A 16,647-nucleotide genomic window follows, 5' to 3' on the forward strand; every position below is an offset into this window, starting at 1 on the left:
GAACTGTGCACGGTGCTCCCAGTGAGGCCTAACCGAGGGATACAGAGACCAGAACTGCGCACGGTGCTCCGAGTGTGGTCTAACCGAGGGATACGGAGACCAGAACTGTGCACGGTGCTCCCAGTGTGGCCTAACCGAGGGATACAGAGACCAGAACTGTGCACAGTGTTCCCAGTGTGGTCTAACCGAGGGATACGGAGAGCAGAACTGTGCACAGTGCTCCGAGTGTGGTCTAACCGAGGGATACGGAGACGGGAACTGTGCACAGTGCTCCCAGTGTGGTCTAACCGAGGGATACGGAGAGCAGAACTGTGCACAGTGCTCCCAGTGTGGTCTAACCGAGGGATACGGAGAGCAGAACTGGGCACAGTGCTACCAGTGTGGTTAACCGAGGGATACGGAGAGCAGAACTGTGCACAGTGCTCCCAGTGTGGTCTAACCGAGGGATACGGAGACCAGAACTGTGCACGGTGCTCCCAGTGTGGTCTAACCGAGTGATACGGAGAGCAGAACTGTGCACGGTGCTCCCAGTGTGGCCTAACCGAGGGATACAGAGACCAGAACTGCACACGGTGCTCCGAGTGTGGTCTAACCGAGGGATACGGAGACTTGAACTGTGCACGGTGCTCCCAGTGTGGCCTAACCGAGGGATACAGAGACCAGAACTGTGCACAGTGCTCCCAGTGTGGCCTAACCGAGGGATACAGAGACCAGAACTGTGCACGGTGCTCCGAGTGTGGTCTAACCGAGGGGTACGTAGACCAGAACTGTGCACGGTGCTCCCAGTGTGGCCTAACCGAGGGATACAGAGACCAGAACGGTGCACAGTGCTCCCAGTGTGGCCTAACCGAGGGATACAGAGACCAGAACTGTGCACGGTGCTCCGAGTGTGGTCTAACCGAAGGATATGGAGACCAGAAATGTGCACGGTGCTCCGAGTGTGGTCTAACCGAGGGATACGGAGAGTAGAAGTGTGCCCAGTGTGGTCTGACCGAGGGATACGGAGACCAAAACTGTGTACGGTGCTCCTAGTGTGGTGTGAGCGAGGGATACGGAGACCAAAACTGTGCACGGTGCTCCGAGTGTGGTCTAACCGAGGGATACGGAGAGCTGAACTGTGCACGGTGCTCCGAGTGTGGTCTAACCGAGGGATACAAAGACCAGAACTGTGCACGGTGCTCCGAGTGTGGTCTAACCGAGGGATACGGAGAGCAGAACTGTGCACAGAGCTCCCAGTGTGGCCTAACTGAGGGATACAGAGACCAGAACTGTGCACGGTGCTCCCATTGTGGTCTAACCGAGGGATACAGAGACCAGAACTGCGCACGGTGCTCCGAGTGTGGTCTAACCGAGGGATACGGAGACCAGAACTGTGCACGGTGCTCCGAGTGTGGTCTAACCAAGGGATACGGAGAGCAGAACTGCGCACAGTGCTCCGAGTGTGGTCTAACGGAGGGATACAAAGACCAGAACTGCGCACGGTGCTCCGAGTGTGGTCTAACCGAGGGATACGGAGAGCAGAACTGTGCACAGAGGTCCCAGTGTGGCCTAACCGAGGGATACAGAGACCAGAACTGTGCACGGTGCTCCCAGTGTGGCCTAACCGAGGGATACAGAGACCAGAACTACACACGGTGCTCCGAGTGTGGTCTAACCGAGGGATACGGAGACCAGAACTGTGCACGGTGCTCCCAGTGTGGCCTAACCGAGGGATACAGAGACCAGAACTGTGCACAGTGTTCCCAGTGTGGTCTAACCGAGGGATACGGAGAGCAGAACTGTGCACAGTGCTCCGAGTGTGGTCTAACCGAGGGATACGGAGACGGGAACTGTGCACAGTGCTCCCAGTGTGGTCTAACCGAGGGATACGGAGAGCAGAACTGTGCACAGTGCTCCCAGTGTGGTCTAACCGAGGGATACGGAGAGCAGAACTGTGCACAGTGCTCCCAATGTGGTCTAACCGAGGGATACGGAGAGCAGAACTGGGCACAGTGCTCCCAGTGTGGTCTAACCGAGGGATACGGAGAGCAGAACTGTGCACAGTGCTCCCAGTGTGGTCTAACCGAGGGATACGGAGACCAGAACTGTGCACAGTGCTCCCAGTGTGGTCTAACCGAGTGATACGGAGAGCAGAACTGTGCACGGTGCTCCCAGTGAGGCCTAACCGAGGGATACAGAGACCAGAACTGCGCACGGTGCTCCGAGTGTGGTCTAACCGAGGGATACGGAGACCAGAACTGTGCACGGTGCTCCCAGTGTGGCCTAACCGAGGGATACAGAGACCAGAACTGGGCACAGTGCTCCCAGTGTGGTTAACCGAGGGATACGGAGAGCAGAACTGTGCACAGTGCTGCCAGTGTGGTCTAACAGAGGGATACGGAGACCAGAACTGTGCACGGTGCTCCCAGTGTGGTTCAACCGAGTGATACGAAGAGCAGAACTGTGCACGGTGCTCCCAGTGTGGCCTAACCGAGGGATACAGAGACCAGAACTGTGCACGGTGCTCCCAGTGTGGCCTCACCGAGGGATACAGAGAGCAGAACTGTGCGCAGTGCTCCCAGTGTGGCCTAACCGAGGGATACAGAGACCATAACTGTGCACGGTGCTCCCAGTGTGGTCTAACCGAGGGATACAGAGACCATAACTGTGCACGGTGCTCCGAGTGTGGTCTAACCGAGCGATATGGAGACCAGAACTGTGCACAGTGCTGTGAGTGCGGTCTAACCGAGGGATACAGAGACCAGAACTGTGCACAGAGTTCCCAGTGTGGTCTAACCGAGGGATACGGAGAGCAGAACTGTGCACAGTGCTCCGAGTGTGGTCTAACCGAGGGATACGGAGACGGGAACTGTGCACAGTGCTCCCAGTGTGGTCTAACCGAGGGATACGGAGAGCAGAACTGCGCACAGTGCTCCGAGTGTGGTCTAACGGAGGGATACAAAGACCAGAACTGCGCACGGTGCTCCGAGTGTGGTCTAACCGAGGGATACGGAGAGCAGAACTGTGCACAGAGGTCCCAGTGTGGCCTAACCGAGGGATACAGAGACCAGAACTGTGCACGGTGCTCCCAGTGTGGCCTAACCGAGGGATACAGAGACCAGAACTACACACGGTGCTCCGAGTGTGGTCTAACCGAGGGATACGGAGACCAGAACTGTGCACGGTGCTCCCAGTGTGGCCTAACCGAGGGATACAGAGACCAGAACTGTGCACAGTGTTCCCAGTGTGGTCTAACCGAGGGATACGGAGAGCAGAACTGTGCACAGTGCTCCGAGTGTGGTCTAACCGAGGGATACGGAGACGGGAACTGTGCACAGTGCTCCCAGTGTGGTCTAACCGAGGGATACGGAGAGCAGAACTGTGCACAGTGCTCCCAGTGTGGTCTAACCGAGGGATACGGAGAGCAGAACTGTGCACAGTGCTCCCAATGTGGTCTAACCGAGGGATACGGAGAGCAGAACTGGGCACAGTGCTCCCAGTGTGGTCTAAACGAGGGATACGGGGAGCAGAACTGTGCACAGTGCTCCCAGTGTGGTCTAACCGAGGGATACGGAGACCAGAACTGTGCACAGTGCTCCCAGTGTGGTCTAACCGAGTGATACGGAGAGCAGAACTGTGCACGGTGCTCCCAGTGAGGCCTAACCGAGGGATACAGAGACCAGAACTGCGCACGGTGCTCCGAGTGTGGTCTAACCGAGGGATACGGAGACCAGAACTGTGCACGGTGCTCCCAGTGTGGCCTAACCGAGGGATACAGAGACCAGAACTGTGCACAGTGTTCCCAGTGTGGTCCAACCAAGGGATATGGAGAGCAGAACTGTGCACAGTGCTCCGAGTGTGGTCTAACCGAGGGATACGGAGACGGGAACTGTGCACAGTGCTCCCAGTGTGGTCTAACCGAGGGATACGGAGAGCAGAACTGTGCACAGTGCTCCCAGTGTGGTCTGACCGAGGGATACGGAGAGCAGAACTGTGCACAGTGCTCCCAGTGTGGTCTAACCGAGGGATACGGAGAGCAGAACTGGGCACAGTGCTCCCAGTGTGGTTAACCGAGGGATACGGAGAGCAGAACTGTGCACAGTGCTCCCAGTGTGGTCTAACCGAGGGATACGGAGACCAGAACTGTGCACGGTGCTCCCAGTGTGGTTCAACCGAGTGATACGAAGAGCAGAACTGTGCACGGTGCTCCCAGTGTGGCCTAACCGAGGGATACAGAGACCAGAACTGTGCACGGTGCTCCCAGTGTGGCCTCACCGAGGGATACAGAGAGCAGAACTGTGCGCAGTGCTCCCAGTGTGGCCTAACCGAGGGATACAGAGACCATAACTGTGCACGGTGCTCCCAGTGTGGTCTAACCGAGGGATACAGAGACCATAACTGTGCACGGTGCTCCCAGTGTGGCCTAACCGAGGGATACGGAGAGCAGAACTGTGCGCAGTGCTCCCAGTGTGGCCTAACCGAGGGATACAGAGACCATAACTGTGCACGGTGCTCCCAGTGTGGTCTAACCGAGGGATACAGAGACCAGAACTGCACACGGTGCTCCGAGTGTGGTCTAACCGAGGGATACGGAGACTTGAACTGTGCACGGTGCTCCCAGTGTGGCCTAACCGAGGGATACAGAGACCAGAACTGTGCACAGTGCTCCCAGTGTGGCCTAACCGAGGGATACAGAGACCAGAACTGTGCACGGTGCTCCGAGTGTGGTCTAACCGAGGGGACGTAGACCAGAACTGTGCGCGGTGCTCCCAGCGTGGCCTAACCGAGGGATACAGTGACCAGAACTGTGCACAGTGCTCCCAGTGTGGCCTAACCGAGGGATACAGAGACCAGAACTGTGCACGGTGCTCCGAGTGTGGTCTAACCGAGGGATACGGAGAGCAGAACTGTGCACAGTGCTCCCAGTGTGGTCTAACCGAGGGATACGGAGACCAGAACTGTGCACGGTGCTCCCAGTGTGGTCTAACCGAGTGATACGGAGAGCAGAACTGTGCACGGTGCTCCCAGTGAGGCCTAACCGAGGGATACAGAGACCAGAACTGCGCACGGTGCTCCGAGTGTGGTCTAACCGAGGGATACGGAGACCAGAACTGTGCGCGGTGCTCCCAGTGTGGCCTAACCGAGGGATACAGAGACCAGAACTGTGCACAGTGTTCCCAGTGTGGTCTAACCGAGGGATACGGAGAGCAGAACTGTGCACAGTGCTCCGAGTGTGGTCTAACCGAGGGATACGGAGACGGGAACTGTGCACAGTGCTCCCAGTGTGGTCTAACCGAGGGATACGGAGAGCAGAACTGTGCACAGTGCTCCCAGTGTGGTCTGACCGAGGGATACGGAGAGCAGAACTGTGCACAGTGCTCCCAGTGTGGTCTAACCGAGGGATACGGAGAGCAGAACTGGGCACAGAGCTCCCAGTGTGGTTAACCGAGGGATACGGAGAGCAGAACTGTGCACAGTGCTCCCAGTGTGGTCTAACCGAGGGATACGGAGACCAGAACTGTGCACGGTGCTCCCAGTGTGGTCTAACCGAGTGATACGGAGAGCAGAACTGTGCACGGTGCTCCCAGTGTGGCCTAACCGAGGGATACAGAGACCAGAACTGTACACAGCGCTCCCAGTGTGGCCTAACCGAGGGATACAGAGACCAGAACTGCGCACGGTGCTCCGAGTGTGGTCTAACCGAGGGATACAGAGACCAGAACAGCACACGGTGCTCCGAGTGTGGTCTAACCGAGGGATACGGAGACTTGAACTGTGCACGGTGCTCCCAGTGTGGCCTAACCGAGGGATACAGAGACCAGAACTGTGCACAGTGCTCCCAGTGTGGCCTAACCGAGGGAGACAGAGACCAGAACTGTGCACGGTGCTCCGAGTGTGGTCTAACCGAGGGGTACGTAGACCAGAACTGTGCACGGTGCTCCCAGTGTGGCCTAACCGAGGGATACAGAGACCAGAACTGTGCACAGTGCTCCCAGTGTGGCCTAACCGAGGGATACAGAGACCAGAACTGTGCACGGTGCTCCGAGTGTGGTCTAACCGAAGGATATGGAGACCAGAAATGTGCACGGTGCTCCGAGTGTGGTCTAACCGAGGGATACGGAGAGTAGAAGTGTGCCCAGTGCTCCCAGTGTGGTCTGACCGAGGGATACGGAGACCGAAACTGTGCACGGTGCTCCGAGTGTGGTCTAACCGAGGGATACGGAGAGCTGAACTGTGCACGGTGCTCCGAGTGTGGTCTAACCGAGGGATACAAAGACCAGAACTGTGCACGGTGCTCCGAGTGTGGTCTAACCGAGGGATACGGAGAGCAGAACTGTGCACAGAGCTCCCAGTGTGGTCTAACCGAGGGATACAGAGACCAGAACTGCACACGGTGCTCCGAGTGTGGTCTAACCGATGGATACGGAGACCAGAACTGTGCACGGTGCTCCGAGTGTGGTCTAACCGAGGGATACGGAGACCAGAACTGTGCACGGTGCTCCCAGTGTGGCCTAACCGAGGGATACAGAGACCAGAACTGTGCACAGTGCTCCCAGTGTGGCCTAACCGAGGGATACAGAGACCGGAACTGTGCTCGGTGCTCCGAGTGTGGTCTAACCGAAGGATATGGAGACCAGAACTGTGCACGGTGCTCCGAGTGTTGTCTAACCGAGGGATCCGGAGAGTAGAAGTGTGCCCAGTGCTCCCAGTGTGGTCTGACCGAGGGATACGGAGACCGAAACTGTGTACGGTCCTCCTAGTGTGGTCTGAGCGAGGGATACGGAGACCAAAACTGTGCACGGTGCTCCGAGTGTGGTCTAACCAAGAGATACGGGGACCAGAACTGTGCTCAGAGTGTAGTCTGTCATGTGAGTGTCCCTTAAAGAAAGGTTTTTGTCTTATCACATGGCTTAAATGATGTCATTTTGTGGTTGGAGTTGGGCTGTGGCTGTGAGATTTGGGGTTTCAGTTTCAGTTTGGGACTCAGAGGAAGAAAAGAGTGTTTTTTCCCCTGTCTTTTTCATTTTAAAAACTGTTCCAGTAAAAACATTGGTTGTGGCTACCTGCCTTGGTAACTTAAAAAGATATCGTTTGTTTTGAAGATGTAGTTTGAATCTGCTGGTTGAGACGGTTCAGAATCTTCGGGAAAGGACCGGTCCCATTCAAGTGAGCATACAATGTGCTGGGTCACGCCCTATAAAAGGTTTTTTTTTGTTTATTGGATTTTGTTATTGAATTGGAACAGTTCAGGGGGAATTCATTAAGTGTTATATATAGATTGCTGTAGCTGTGTGGGGTCTTTATGTTTGTAATTGATACAAATTCTTGCTGTGTGTTTGTGCATATATATATATCTATATGTGTGTGTGTGTGTGTTAACTATACTCTTAGAATAAACCTTGTTTTGATTAAAGTGTCCAGGAAGTTTGCTGTATCACACCTGAGGCGAAGGCTTTTGTGCTCATCCTAGTCTAATTCAACATAAAGGTTGTAGGTCCGGCGAACTCCATAATACACTTTGGCATTTCCGAGCCCTGGTAAATAACAGGTTTAACCAAGGGACTAGAATGGTGCACGGTGCTCAGAGTGTGTTTGCCGGCCTTGCCTATTCTCGTGCACCAACCCCCTCCTGCTATCAGCTATCCATATTCACAGTTTCACTCACCCACAGCCTGCGGGGACAGGATCTGGCAAAGCAGGGCAGAGAAGATGATAAGCACGAGAGGATATCCAAACCAGACGAGGAATTGTAGCCCTATATTGCCAGCGAGAGCCAGGTACATCCACTTGTATGCTGCAGAGCCAAGACAGAGAGAGAGAGTGAGGAAGAGATAATGAGCACGAGGGAGAGAGACAGCATGACGGAGAGAGAGAGAGAAAGTGTAAGGGTCTTTCCTGTTTATTCCCTTATTTCTATTTTCATTCTTGATCCATGGGTCATTAATGGATCTGTGACTTTAAGGGAAGCAGCAGAATTCCGAAGTTACAGGAGGGAGCTCTCTGCTGGTCTGAGCTGGTTTAAACAGGGGCACCAGACTAGTCGGTACCAGAGAGAGAGAGATGGGAATGGGACTTGGTTCGACTGATTGGCTGGTGGCCAATGAATTGATCCAAAAGGCCGGGAACAGGTGGTGATTGGATCCGATCCCAGTAGAATGATTTTCAGAGTACTAAGAAGTTTCAGTTCAATCCTGGCAGCAAAAAGAAATGGTCCTGCCACCCTCTCTCTCCTCCGTGTTTTCACCAGAAAAGCCCTATTCCTGGGGCTGCAGAGAACCTGCGTGAATGCATCTGCAGCCATTACAGGCTCCAAACCAAGACCAGGGCCTGATCACTCTCTCCGGAAAGGCTGGGTCTGCTGTATTTCTGAAGCTGCAGAGGACCCGAATGAATGAATCTACAGAGAGGACCATTACGGGCTGCAAACCAAGGACTTTAACCTGCAAGCTTGCTGTGAAGAAATGTGCGCTGGAGACCATCATCTGAAACAAAGACACTGATTCTTTTTACTTGTCATTTTTACCTTTGTCCACCCCTCAGTGTTTGTCTGACTTGTGTGTATATGTAGAAGGTGGCGGGAAAGTTAAAGTGGGAATTAGGTATTAGTCAATGTTTAACCAGTTATGTTTGCTGCATATAAATAACATGTCTGCTCGAGGGAGAGACAGACAGCACGACGCAGAAAGACAGCACGAGGGAGAGAGAGAGAGACAGCACGAGCGAGAGACAGACAGCACGAGGGAGAGAGGGACAACACGAGGGAGAGAGAGACAGCACGAGGGAGAGAGAGACAGCACAAGGGAGAGGCAGACAGCACGAGGGAGAGAGAGACAGCACGAGGGAGAGAGAGACAACACGAGGGAGAGACAGACAGCACGAGGGAGAGAGAGACAGCACGAGGGAGAGAGAGACAGCACGAGGGAGAGAGAGACAACACGAGGGAGAGACAGACAGCACGAGGGAGAGGGAGACAACACGAGGTAGAGAGAGACAACTCGAGGGAGAGAGAGACTGCACGAGGAAGAGACAGACAGCACGAGGGAGAGACAGACAGAGCGAGGGAGAGAGAGGCAGCACGAGGGAGAGAGAGACAGCACGAGGAAGAGAGAGACAGCACGAGGGAGTGATACAGCATGAGGGAGAGAGAGACAACACGAGGGAGAGAGAGACAGCACGAGAGAGAGACAACACGAGGGAGAGAGAGACAGCACGAGGGAGAGAGAGACAGCACGAGGGAGAGAGAGACAACACGAGGGAGAGACAGACAGCACGAGGGAGAGAGAGACAGCACGAGGGAGAGACAGACAGCACGAGGGAGAGGGAGACAACACGAGGTAGAGAGAGACAACTCGAGGGAGAGAGAGACTGCACGAGGAAGAGACAGACAGCACGAGGGAGAGACAGACAGAGCGAGGGAGAGAGAGGCAGCACGAGGGAGAGAGAGACAGCACGAGGAAGAGAGAGACAGCACGAGGGAGAGAGAGACAGCATGAGGGAGAGACAGACAGCACGAAGGAGAGAGACAGCACGAGGGAGAGAGCGACAGCACGAGGGAGAGAGAGACAGCATGAGGGAGAGACAGACAGCACAAAGGAGAGAGACAGCACGAAGGAGAGAGCGACAGCACGAGGAAGAGAGAGACAGCACGAGGGAGAGAGAGACAGCACGAGGGAGAGAGAGACAGCACGAGGGAGGGACAGACAGCACGAAGGAGAGAGACAGCACGAGGGAGAGAGACAGCACGAGGGAGTGATACAGCATGAGGGAGAGAGAGACAACACGAGGGAGAGAGAGACAGCACGAGGGAGAGAGAGACAACACGAGGGAGAGAGAGACAGCACGAGAGAGAGACAACACGAGGGAGAGAGAGACAGCACGAGGGAGAGAGAGACAGCACGAGGGAGTGACAGACAACATGAGGGAGAGATACAGCATGAGGGCGAGAGAGACAGCAAAACGGAGAGACAGACAGCACGAGAGATACAGCACGAGGGAGAGAGAGACAGCACGAGGGTAGGAGAGACAACACGAGGGAGAGACAACAAGAGGGAGAGAGAGACAGCACCAGGGAGAGAGAGACAGCACGAGGGAGGGAGAGACAGCGCGAGGGAGAGAGAGACAACACGAGGGAGAGAGAGACAGCGCGAGGGAGAGAGACAGCACGAGGGAGAGAGAGAGACAGTACGAGGGGAGAGACAGACAGCACGAGTGAGAGAGACATCACGAGGGTAAGAGAGACAACACGAGGGAGAGACAACACGAGGGAGAGAGGCAGCTCGAGGGAGCGAGAGAGACAGCACGAGACAGACAGCACGAGGGAGAGAGAGAGACAGCATGATGGAGAGAGAGACAGCATGAAGGAGAGAGAGACAGCACGAGGGAGAGAGAGACAGCGCGAGGGAGAGAGTGACAGCGCGAGGGAAAAAGATACAGCGCGAGGGAGAGAGTGACAGCGCGAGGGAGAGAGACAGCACGAGGGAGAGAGGCAGCACGAAGGAGAGAGAGAGACAATACGAGGGGAGAGACAGCACGAGGGAGAGAGAGACAGAGAGACAGCACGAGGGACAGAGAGACAGCACGAGGGAGAGAGACATTACGAGGGGAGAGACAGCAGCACTAGGAAGAGAGAGACAACACGAGGGGAGAGACACAGCACGAGTGAGATAGAGACAGCACGAGTGAGATAGAGACAGCACGAGGGAGAAAGAGACAGCACGAGGGAGAGAGAGAGACAGCACGAGGGAGAGAGAGACAGCGCGACGGAGAGAGAGAGAGAGAGACAGCACGAGGGAGCGAGAGAGACAGCATGAAGGAGAGAGAGGCAGCACGAGGGAGCGAGAGGGACAGCATGAGGGAGAGAGAGACAGCATGAAGGAGAGAGAGACAACACGTAGGAGAGACAGACAGCACGGGGGAGAGACAGCACAACGGAGAGACAGCAAGAGGGAGAGGGAGACAGCACGAGTGAGGGAGAGACAGCATGAGGGAGAGGGAGTCAGCACAAGGGAGAGAGAGACAGCACGAGTGAGAGAGAGACAGCACGAGGGAGAGAGAGACAGCACGAGGGAGAGAGAGACAGCACAAGGGAGAGGCAGACAGCACGAGGGAGAGAGAGACAGCACGAGGGAGAGAGAGACAACACGAGGGAGAGACAGACAGCACGAGGGAGAGAGAGACAGCACGAGGGAGAGAGAGACAGCACGAGGGAGAGAGAGACAACACGAGGGAGAGACAGACAGCACGAGGGAGAGGGAGACAACACGAGGTAGAGAGAGACAACTCGAGGGAGAGAGAGACTGCACGAGGAAGAGACAGACAGCACGAGGGAGAGACAGACAGAGCGAGGGAGAGAGAGGCAGCACGAGGGAGAGAGAGACAGCACGAGGAAGAGAGAGACAGCACGAGGGAGAGAGAGACAGCATGAGGGAGAGACAGACAGCACGAAGGAGAGAGACAGCACGAAGGAGAGAGCGACAGCACGAGGGAGAGAGAGACACCATGAGGGAGAGACAGACAGCACGAAGGAGAGAGACAGCACGAAGGAGAGAGCGACAGCACGAGGAAGAGAGAGACAGCACGAGGGAGAGAGAGACAGCATGAGGGAGAGACAGACAGCACGAAGGAGAGAGACAGCACGAGGGAGAGAGACAGCACGAGGGAGTGATACAGCATGAGGGAGAGAGAGACAACACGAGGGAGAGAGAGACAGCACGAGAGAGAGACAACACGAGGGAGAGAGAGACAGCACGAGGGAGAGAGAGACAGCACGAGGGAGAGAGAGACAACACGAGGGAGAGACAGACAGCACGAGGGAGAGAGAGACAGCACGAGGGAGAGACAGACAGCACGAGGGAGAGACAGACAGCACGAGTGAGAGGGAGACAACACGAGGTAGAGAGAGACAACTCGAGGGAGAGAGAGACTGCACGAGGAAGAGACAGACAGCACGAGGGAGAGACAGACAGAGCGAGGGAGAGAGAGGCAGCACGAGGGAGAGAGAGACAGCACGAGGAAGAGAGAGACAGCACGAGGGAGAGAGAGACAGCATGAGGGAGAGACAGACAGCACGAAGGAGAGAGACAGCACGAGGGAGAGAGCGACAGCACGAGGGAGAGAGAGACAGCATGAGGGAGAGACAGACAGCACAAAGGAGAGAGACAGCACGAAGGAGAGAGCGACAGCACGAGGAAGAGAGAGACAGCACGAGGGAGAGAGAGACAGCACGAGGGAGAGAGAGACAGCACGAGGGAGGGACAGACAGCACGAAGGAGAGAGACAGCACGAAGGAGAGAGCGACAGCACGAGGAAGAGAGAGACAGCACGAGGGAGAGAGAGACAACACGAGGGAGAGACAGACAGCACGAGGGAGAGGGAGACAACACGAGGTAGAGAGAGACAACTCGAGGGAGAGAGAGACTGCACGAGGAAGAGACAGACAGCACGAGGGAGAGACAGACAGAGCGAGGGAGAGAGAGGCAGCACGAGGGAGAGAGAGACAGCACGAGGAAGAGAGAGACAGCACGAGGGAGAGAGAGACAGCATGAGGGAGAGACAGACAGCACGAAGGAGAGAGACAGCACGAAGGAGAGAGCGACAGCACGAGGGAGAGAGAGACACCATGAGGGAGAGACAGACAGCACGAAGGAGAGAGACAGCACGAAGGAGAGAGCGACAGCACGAGGAAGAGAGAGACAGCACGAGGGAGAGAGAGACAGCATGAGGGAGAGACAGACAGCACGAAGGATGAGACAGCACGAGGGAGAGAGACAGCACGAGGGAGTGATACAGCATGAGGGAGAGAGAGACAACACGAGGGAGAGAGAGACAGCACGAGGGAGAGAGAGACAACACGAGGGAGAGAGAGACAGCACGAGAGAGAGACAACACGAGGGAGAGAGAGACAGCACGAGGGAGAGAGAGACAGCACGAGGGAGTGACAGACAACATGAGGGAGAGATACAGCATGAGGGCGAGAGAGACAGCAAAACGGAGAGACAGACAGCACGAGAGATACAGCACGAGGGAGAGAGAGACAGCACGAGGGTAGGAGAGACAACACGAGGGAGAGACAACAAGAGGGAGAGAGGGACAGCACCAGGGAGTGAGAGACAGCACGAGGGAGGGAGAGACAGCGCGAGGGAGCGAGAGACAACACGAGGGAGAGAGAGACAGCGCGAGGGAGAGAGACAGCACGAGGGAGAGAGACAGACAGCACGAGTGAGAGAGACATCACGAGGGTAAGAGAGACAACACGAGGGAGAGACAACACGAGGGAGAGAGGCAGCTCGAGGTAGCGAGAGAGACAGCACGAGACAGACAGCACGAGGGAGAGAGAGAGACAGCATGATGGAGAGAGAGACAGCATGAAGGAGAGAGAGACAGCACGAGGGAGAGAGAGACAGCGCGAGGGAGAGAGTGACAGCGCGAGGGAAAAAGATACAGCGCGAGGGAGAGAGTGACAGCGCGAGGGAGAGAGACAGCACGAGGGAGAGAGGCAGCACGAAGGAGAGAGAGAGACAATACGAGGGGAGAGACAGCACGAGGGAGAGAGAGACAGAGAGACAGCACGAGGGACAGAGAGACAGCACGAGGGAGAGAGACATTACGAGGGGAGAGACAGCAGCACTAGGAAGAGAGAGACAACACGAGGGGAGAGACACAGCACGAGTGAGATAGAGACAGCACGAGTGAGATAGAGACAGCACGAGGGAGAAAGAGACAGCACGAGGGAGAGAGAGAGACAGCACGAGGGAGAGAGAGACAGCGCGACGGAGAGAGAGAGAGAGAGACAGCACGAGGGAGCGAGAGAGACAGCATGAAGGAGAGAGAGGCAGCACGAGGGAGCGAGAGGGACAGCATGAGGGAGAGAGAGACAGCATGAAGGAGAGAGAGACAACACGTAGGAGAGACAGACAGCACGAGGGAGAGACAGCACAACGGAGAGACAGCAAGAGGGAGAGGGAGACAGCACGAGTGAGGGAGAGACAGCATGAGGGAGAGGGAGTCAGCACAAGGGAGAGAGAGACAGCACGAGTGAGAGAGAGACAGCACGAGGGAGAGAGAGACAACACGAGGGACAGAGAGACAACACGAGGGTGAGAGAGACAACACGAGGGAGAGAGAGACAGCACGAGGGAGAGAGAGACAGCACGAGGGAGAGAGAGACAACACGAGGGAGAGAGAGACAACACGAGGGAGAGAGAGACAACACGAGTGAGAGAGACAACACGAGGGAGAGAGAGACAGCACGAGATAGAGAAAGACAGCACGAGGGAGAGAGAGACAACACGAGGGAGAGAGACAGCGCGAGGGAGAGAGAGACAGCACGAGGGAGAGAGAGACAATACGAAGGAGAGAGAGACAGCCGAGGGAGAGAGAGACAGTACGAGGGAGAGACAACACGAGGGAGAGAGAGACAATACGAAGGAGAGAGAGACAGCCGAGGGAGAGAGAGACAGTACGAGGGAGAGACAACACGAGGGAGAGAGAGACAGCACGAGGGAGGGAGAGACAACACGAGGGAGAGAGGGACAGCACAAGGGAGAGAGAGAGACAGCACGAGGGAGAGAGAGACAGAACGAGGGAGGGACAGACACCTTGAGGGAGAGAGAGGCAGCACGAGGGAGAGCCAACACGATGGAGAGAGAGACAACACGAGGGAGAGAGAGACAACACGAGGGAGAGACAGACAGCACGAGTGAGAGAGAGACAGCACGAGGGAGAGAGAGACAGCACGAGGGAGAGAGAGACAGCACGAGGGAGAGAGAGACAGCACGAGGGAGAGCGAGACAGCACGAGGGAGAGAGAGACAGCACGAGGGAGAGAGAGACAGCACGAGGGAGAGCGAGACAGCACGAGGGAGAGAGAGACAGCACGAGGGAGAGAGAGACAGCACGAGGGACAGAGACAGGACGAGGGAGAGAGAGGCAGCTCGAGGGACAGAGACAGCACGAGGGAGAGATACAGCACGAGGGAGAGAGAGACAACACGAGGGAGAGAGACAGCACGAGGGAGAGAGAGACAACACGAGGGAGAGAGAGACAGCACGAGGGAGAGAGCATGAGTGAGAGAGAGAGAGACAGCCGATGGAGAGAGAGACAGCACGAGGGAGAGACAACACGAGGGAGAGAGAGACAGCACGAGGGAGAGAGAGAGACAGCACGAGGGAGAGAGAGACAGCACGACGGAGGGAGAGACAACACGAGAGAGAGAGAGACAACACGAGGGAGAGAGACAACACGAGGGAGAGAGAGACAGCACGAGGGAGGGAGAGACAGCACGAGTGAGAGAGAGACAGCATGAGGGAGAGAGAGACAGCACGAGGAAGAGAGAGACAACACTAAGGAGAGAGAGACAACACGAAGGAGAGAGAGACAGCACGAGGGAGAGACAGCACGAGTGAGAGAGAGACAGCCGAGGGAGAGAGAGACAGCACGAGGGAGAGACAACACGAGGGAGAGAGAGACAACACGAGGGAGAGAGAAGCAGCAGGAGGGAGAGAGAGACAACACAAGGGAGAGAGAGACAGCACAAGGGAGAGAGACAGCACGAGGGACAGAGAGACAGCAGGAGCGAGAGAATCAGCACAAGGGAGATAGAGGCAGCACGGAGAGAGACAGTACGAGGGGAGAGAGACAGCACGAGTGAGAGAGAGACAGCACGAGGGATAGAGAGACAACACGAGGGAGAAAGGGACAACACGAGGGAGAGAGAGACAGCACGACGGAGGGACAGACAACACGAGGGAGAGACAGGCAGAGCGAGGGAGAGAGAGACAGCAGGAGGGAGAGAGAGACAACACGAGGGAGAGACAGGCAGAGCGAGGGAGAGAGAGACAGCAGGAGGGAGAGAGAGACAACACGAGGGAGAGACAGACAACACTAAGGAGAGAGAGACAACACGAAGGAGAGAGAGACAGCACGAGGGAGAGACAGCACGAGTGAGAGAGAGACAGCCGAGGGAGAGAGAGACAGCACGAGGGAGAGACAACACGAGGGAGAGAGAGACAGAACGAGGGATGGACAGACACCAGGAGGGAGAGAGAGACAGCACGAGGGAGAGAGAGACAGCACGAGGGAGAGAGAGCCAACACGAGGGAGAGAGAGACAGCACGAGGGAGAGAGACAGCACGAGAGAGAGAGCACGAGTGAGAGAGCACGAGTGAGAGAGAGACAGCCGAGGGAGAGAGCACGAGTGAGAGAGAGACAGCCGAGGGAGAGAGAGACAGCACGAGGGAGAGACAACACGAGTGAGAGAGAGACAGCCGAGGGAGAGAGAGACAGCCGAGGGAGAGAGAGACAGCACGAGGGAGAGACAACACGAGGGAGAGAGAGACAGAACGAGGGATGGACAGACACCAGGAGGGAGAGAGAGACAGCACGAGGGAGAGAGAGACAGCACGAGGGAGAGAGAGCCAACACGAGGGAGAGAGAGACAGCACGAGGGAGAGAGAGAGAACACGAGGGAGAGAGAGACAGCACGAGGGAGAGAGAGACAGCACGAGGGAGAGACAGACAACACGAGGGAGAGAGAGAGAACACGAGGGAGAGTGAGACAGCACGAGGGAGAGAGAGACAGCATGAGGGAGAGAGAGACAGCACGAGGGAGAGAGAGACAGCACGAGGGAGAGAGAGAGACAGCACGAGGGACAGAGAGACAGCACGAGCG

General features: G+C 56.2%; 1 protein-coding gene across 1 annotated transcript in view; it reads right to left on the reverse strand.

Annotated features, from left to right (window-relative positions):
- Window positions 1–16,647, reverse strand: part of LOC140392886 (chloride channel protein-like) — a 1,200,068-nt gene that overhangs the window by 1,012,027 nt on the left and 171,394 nt on the right. Inside the window, 1 exon segment of the mRNA XM_072478647.1 lies at window positions 7,646–7,774. Coding sequence (XP_072334748.1) covers window positions 7,646–7,774 — 129 coding nt within the window.

This window comes from Scyliorhinus torazame, chromosome 16, assembly GCF_047496885.1.
Source record: "Scyliorhinus torazame isolate Kashiwa2021f chromosome 16, sScyTor2.1, whole genome shotgun sequence".
Lineage (NCBI taxonomy): Eukaryota > Metazoa > Chordata > Chondrichthyes > Carcharhiniformes > Scyliorhinidae > Scyliorhinus > Scyliorhinus torazame.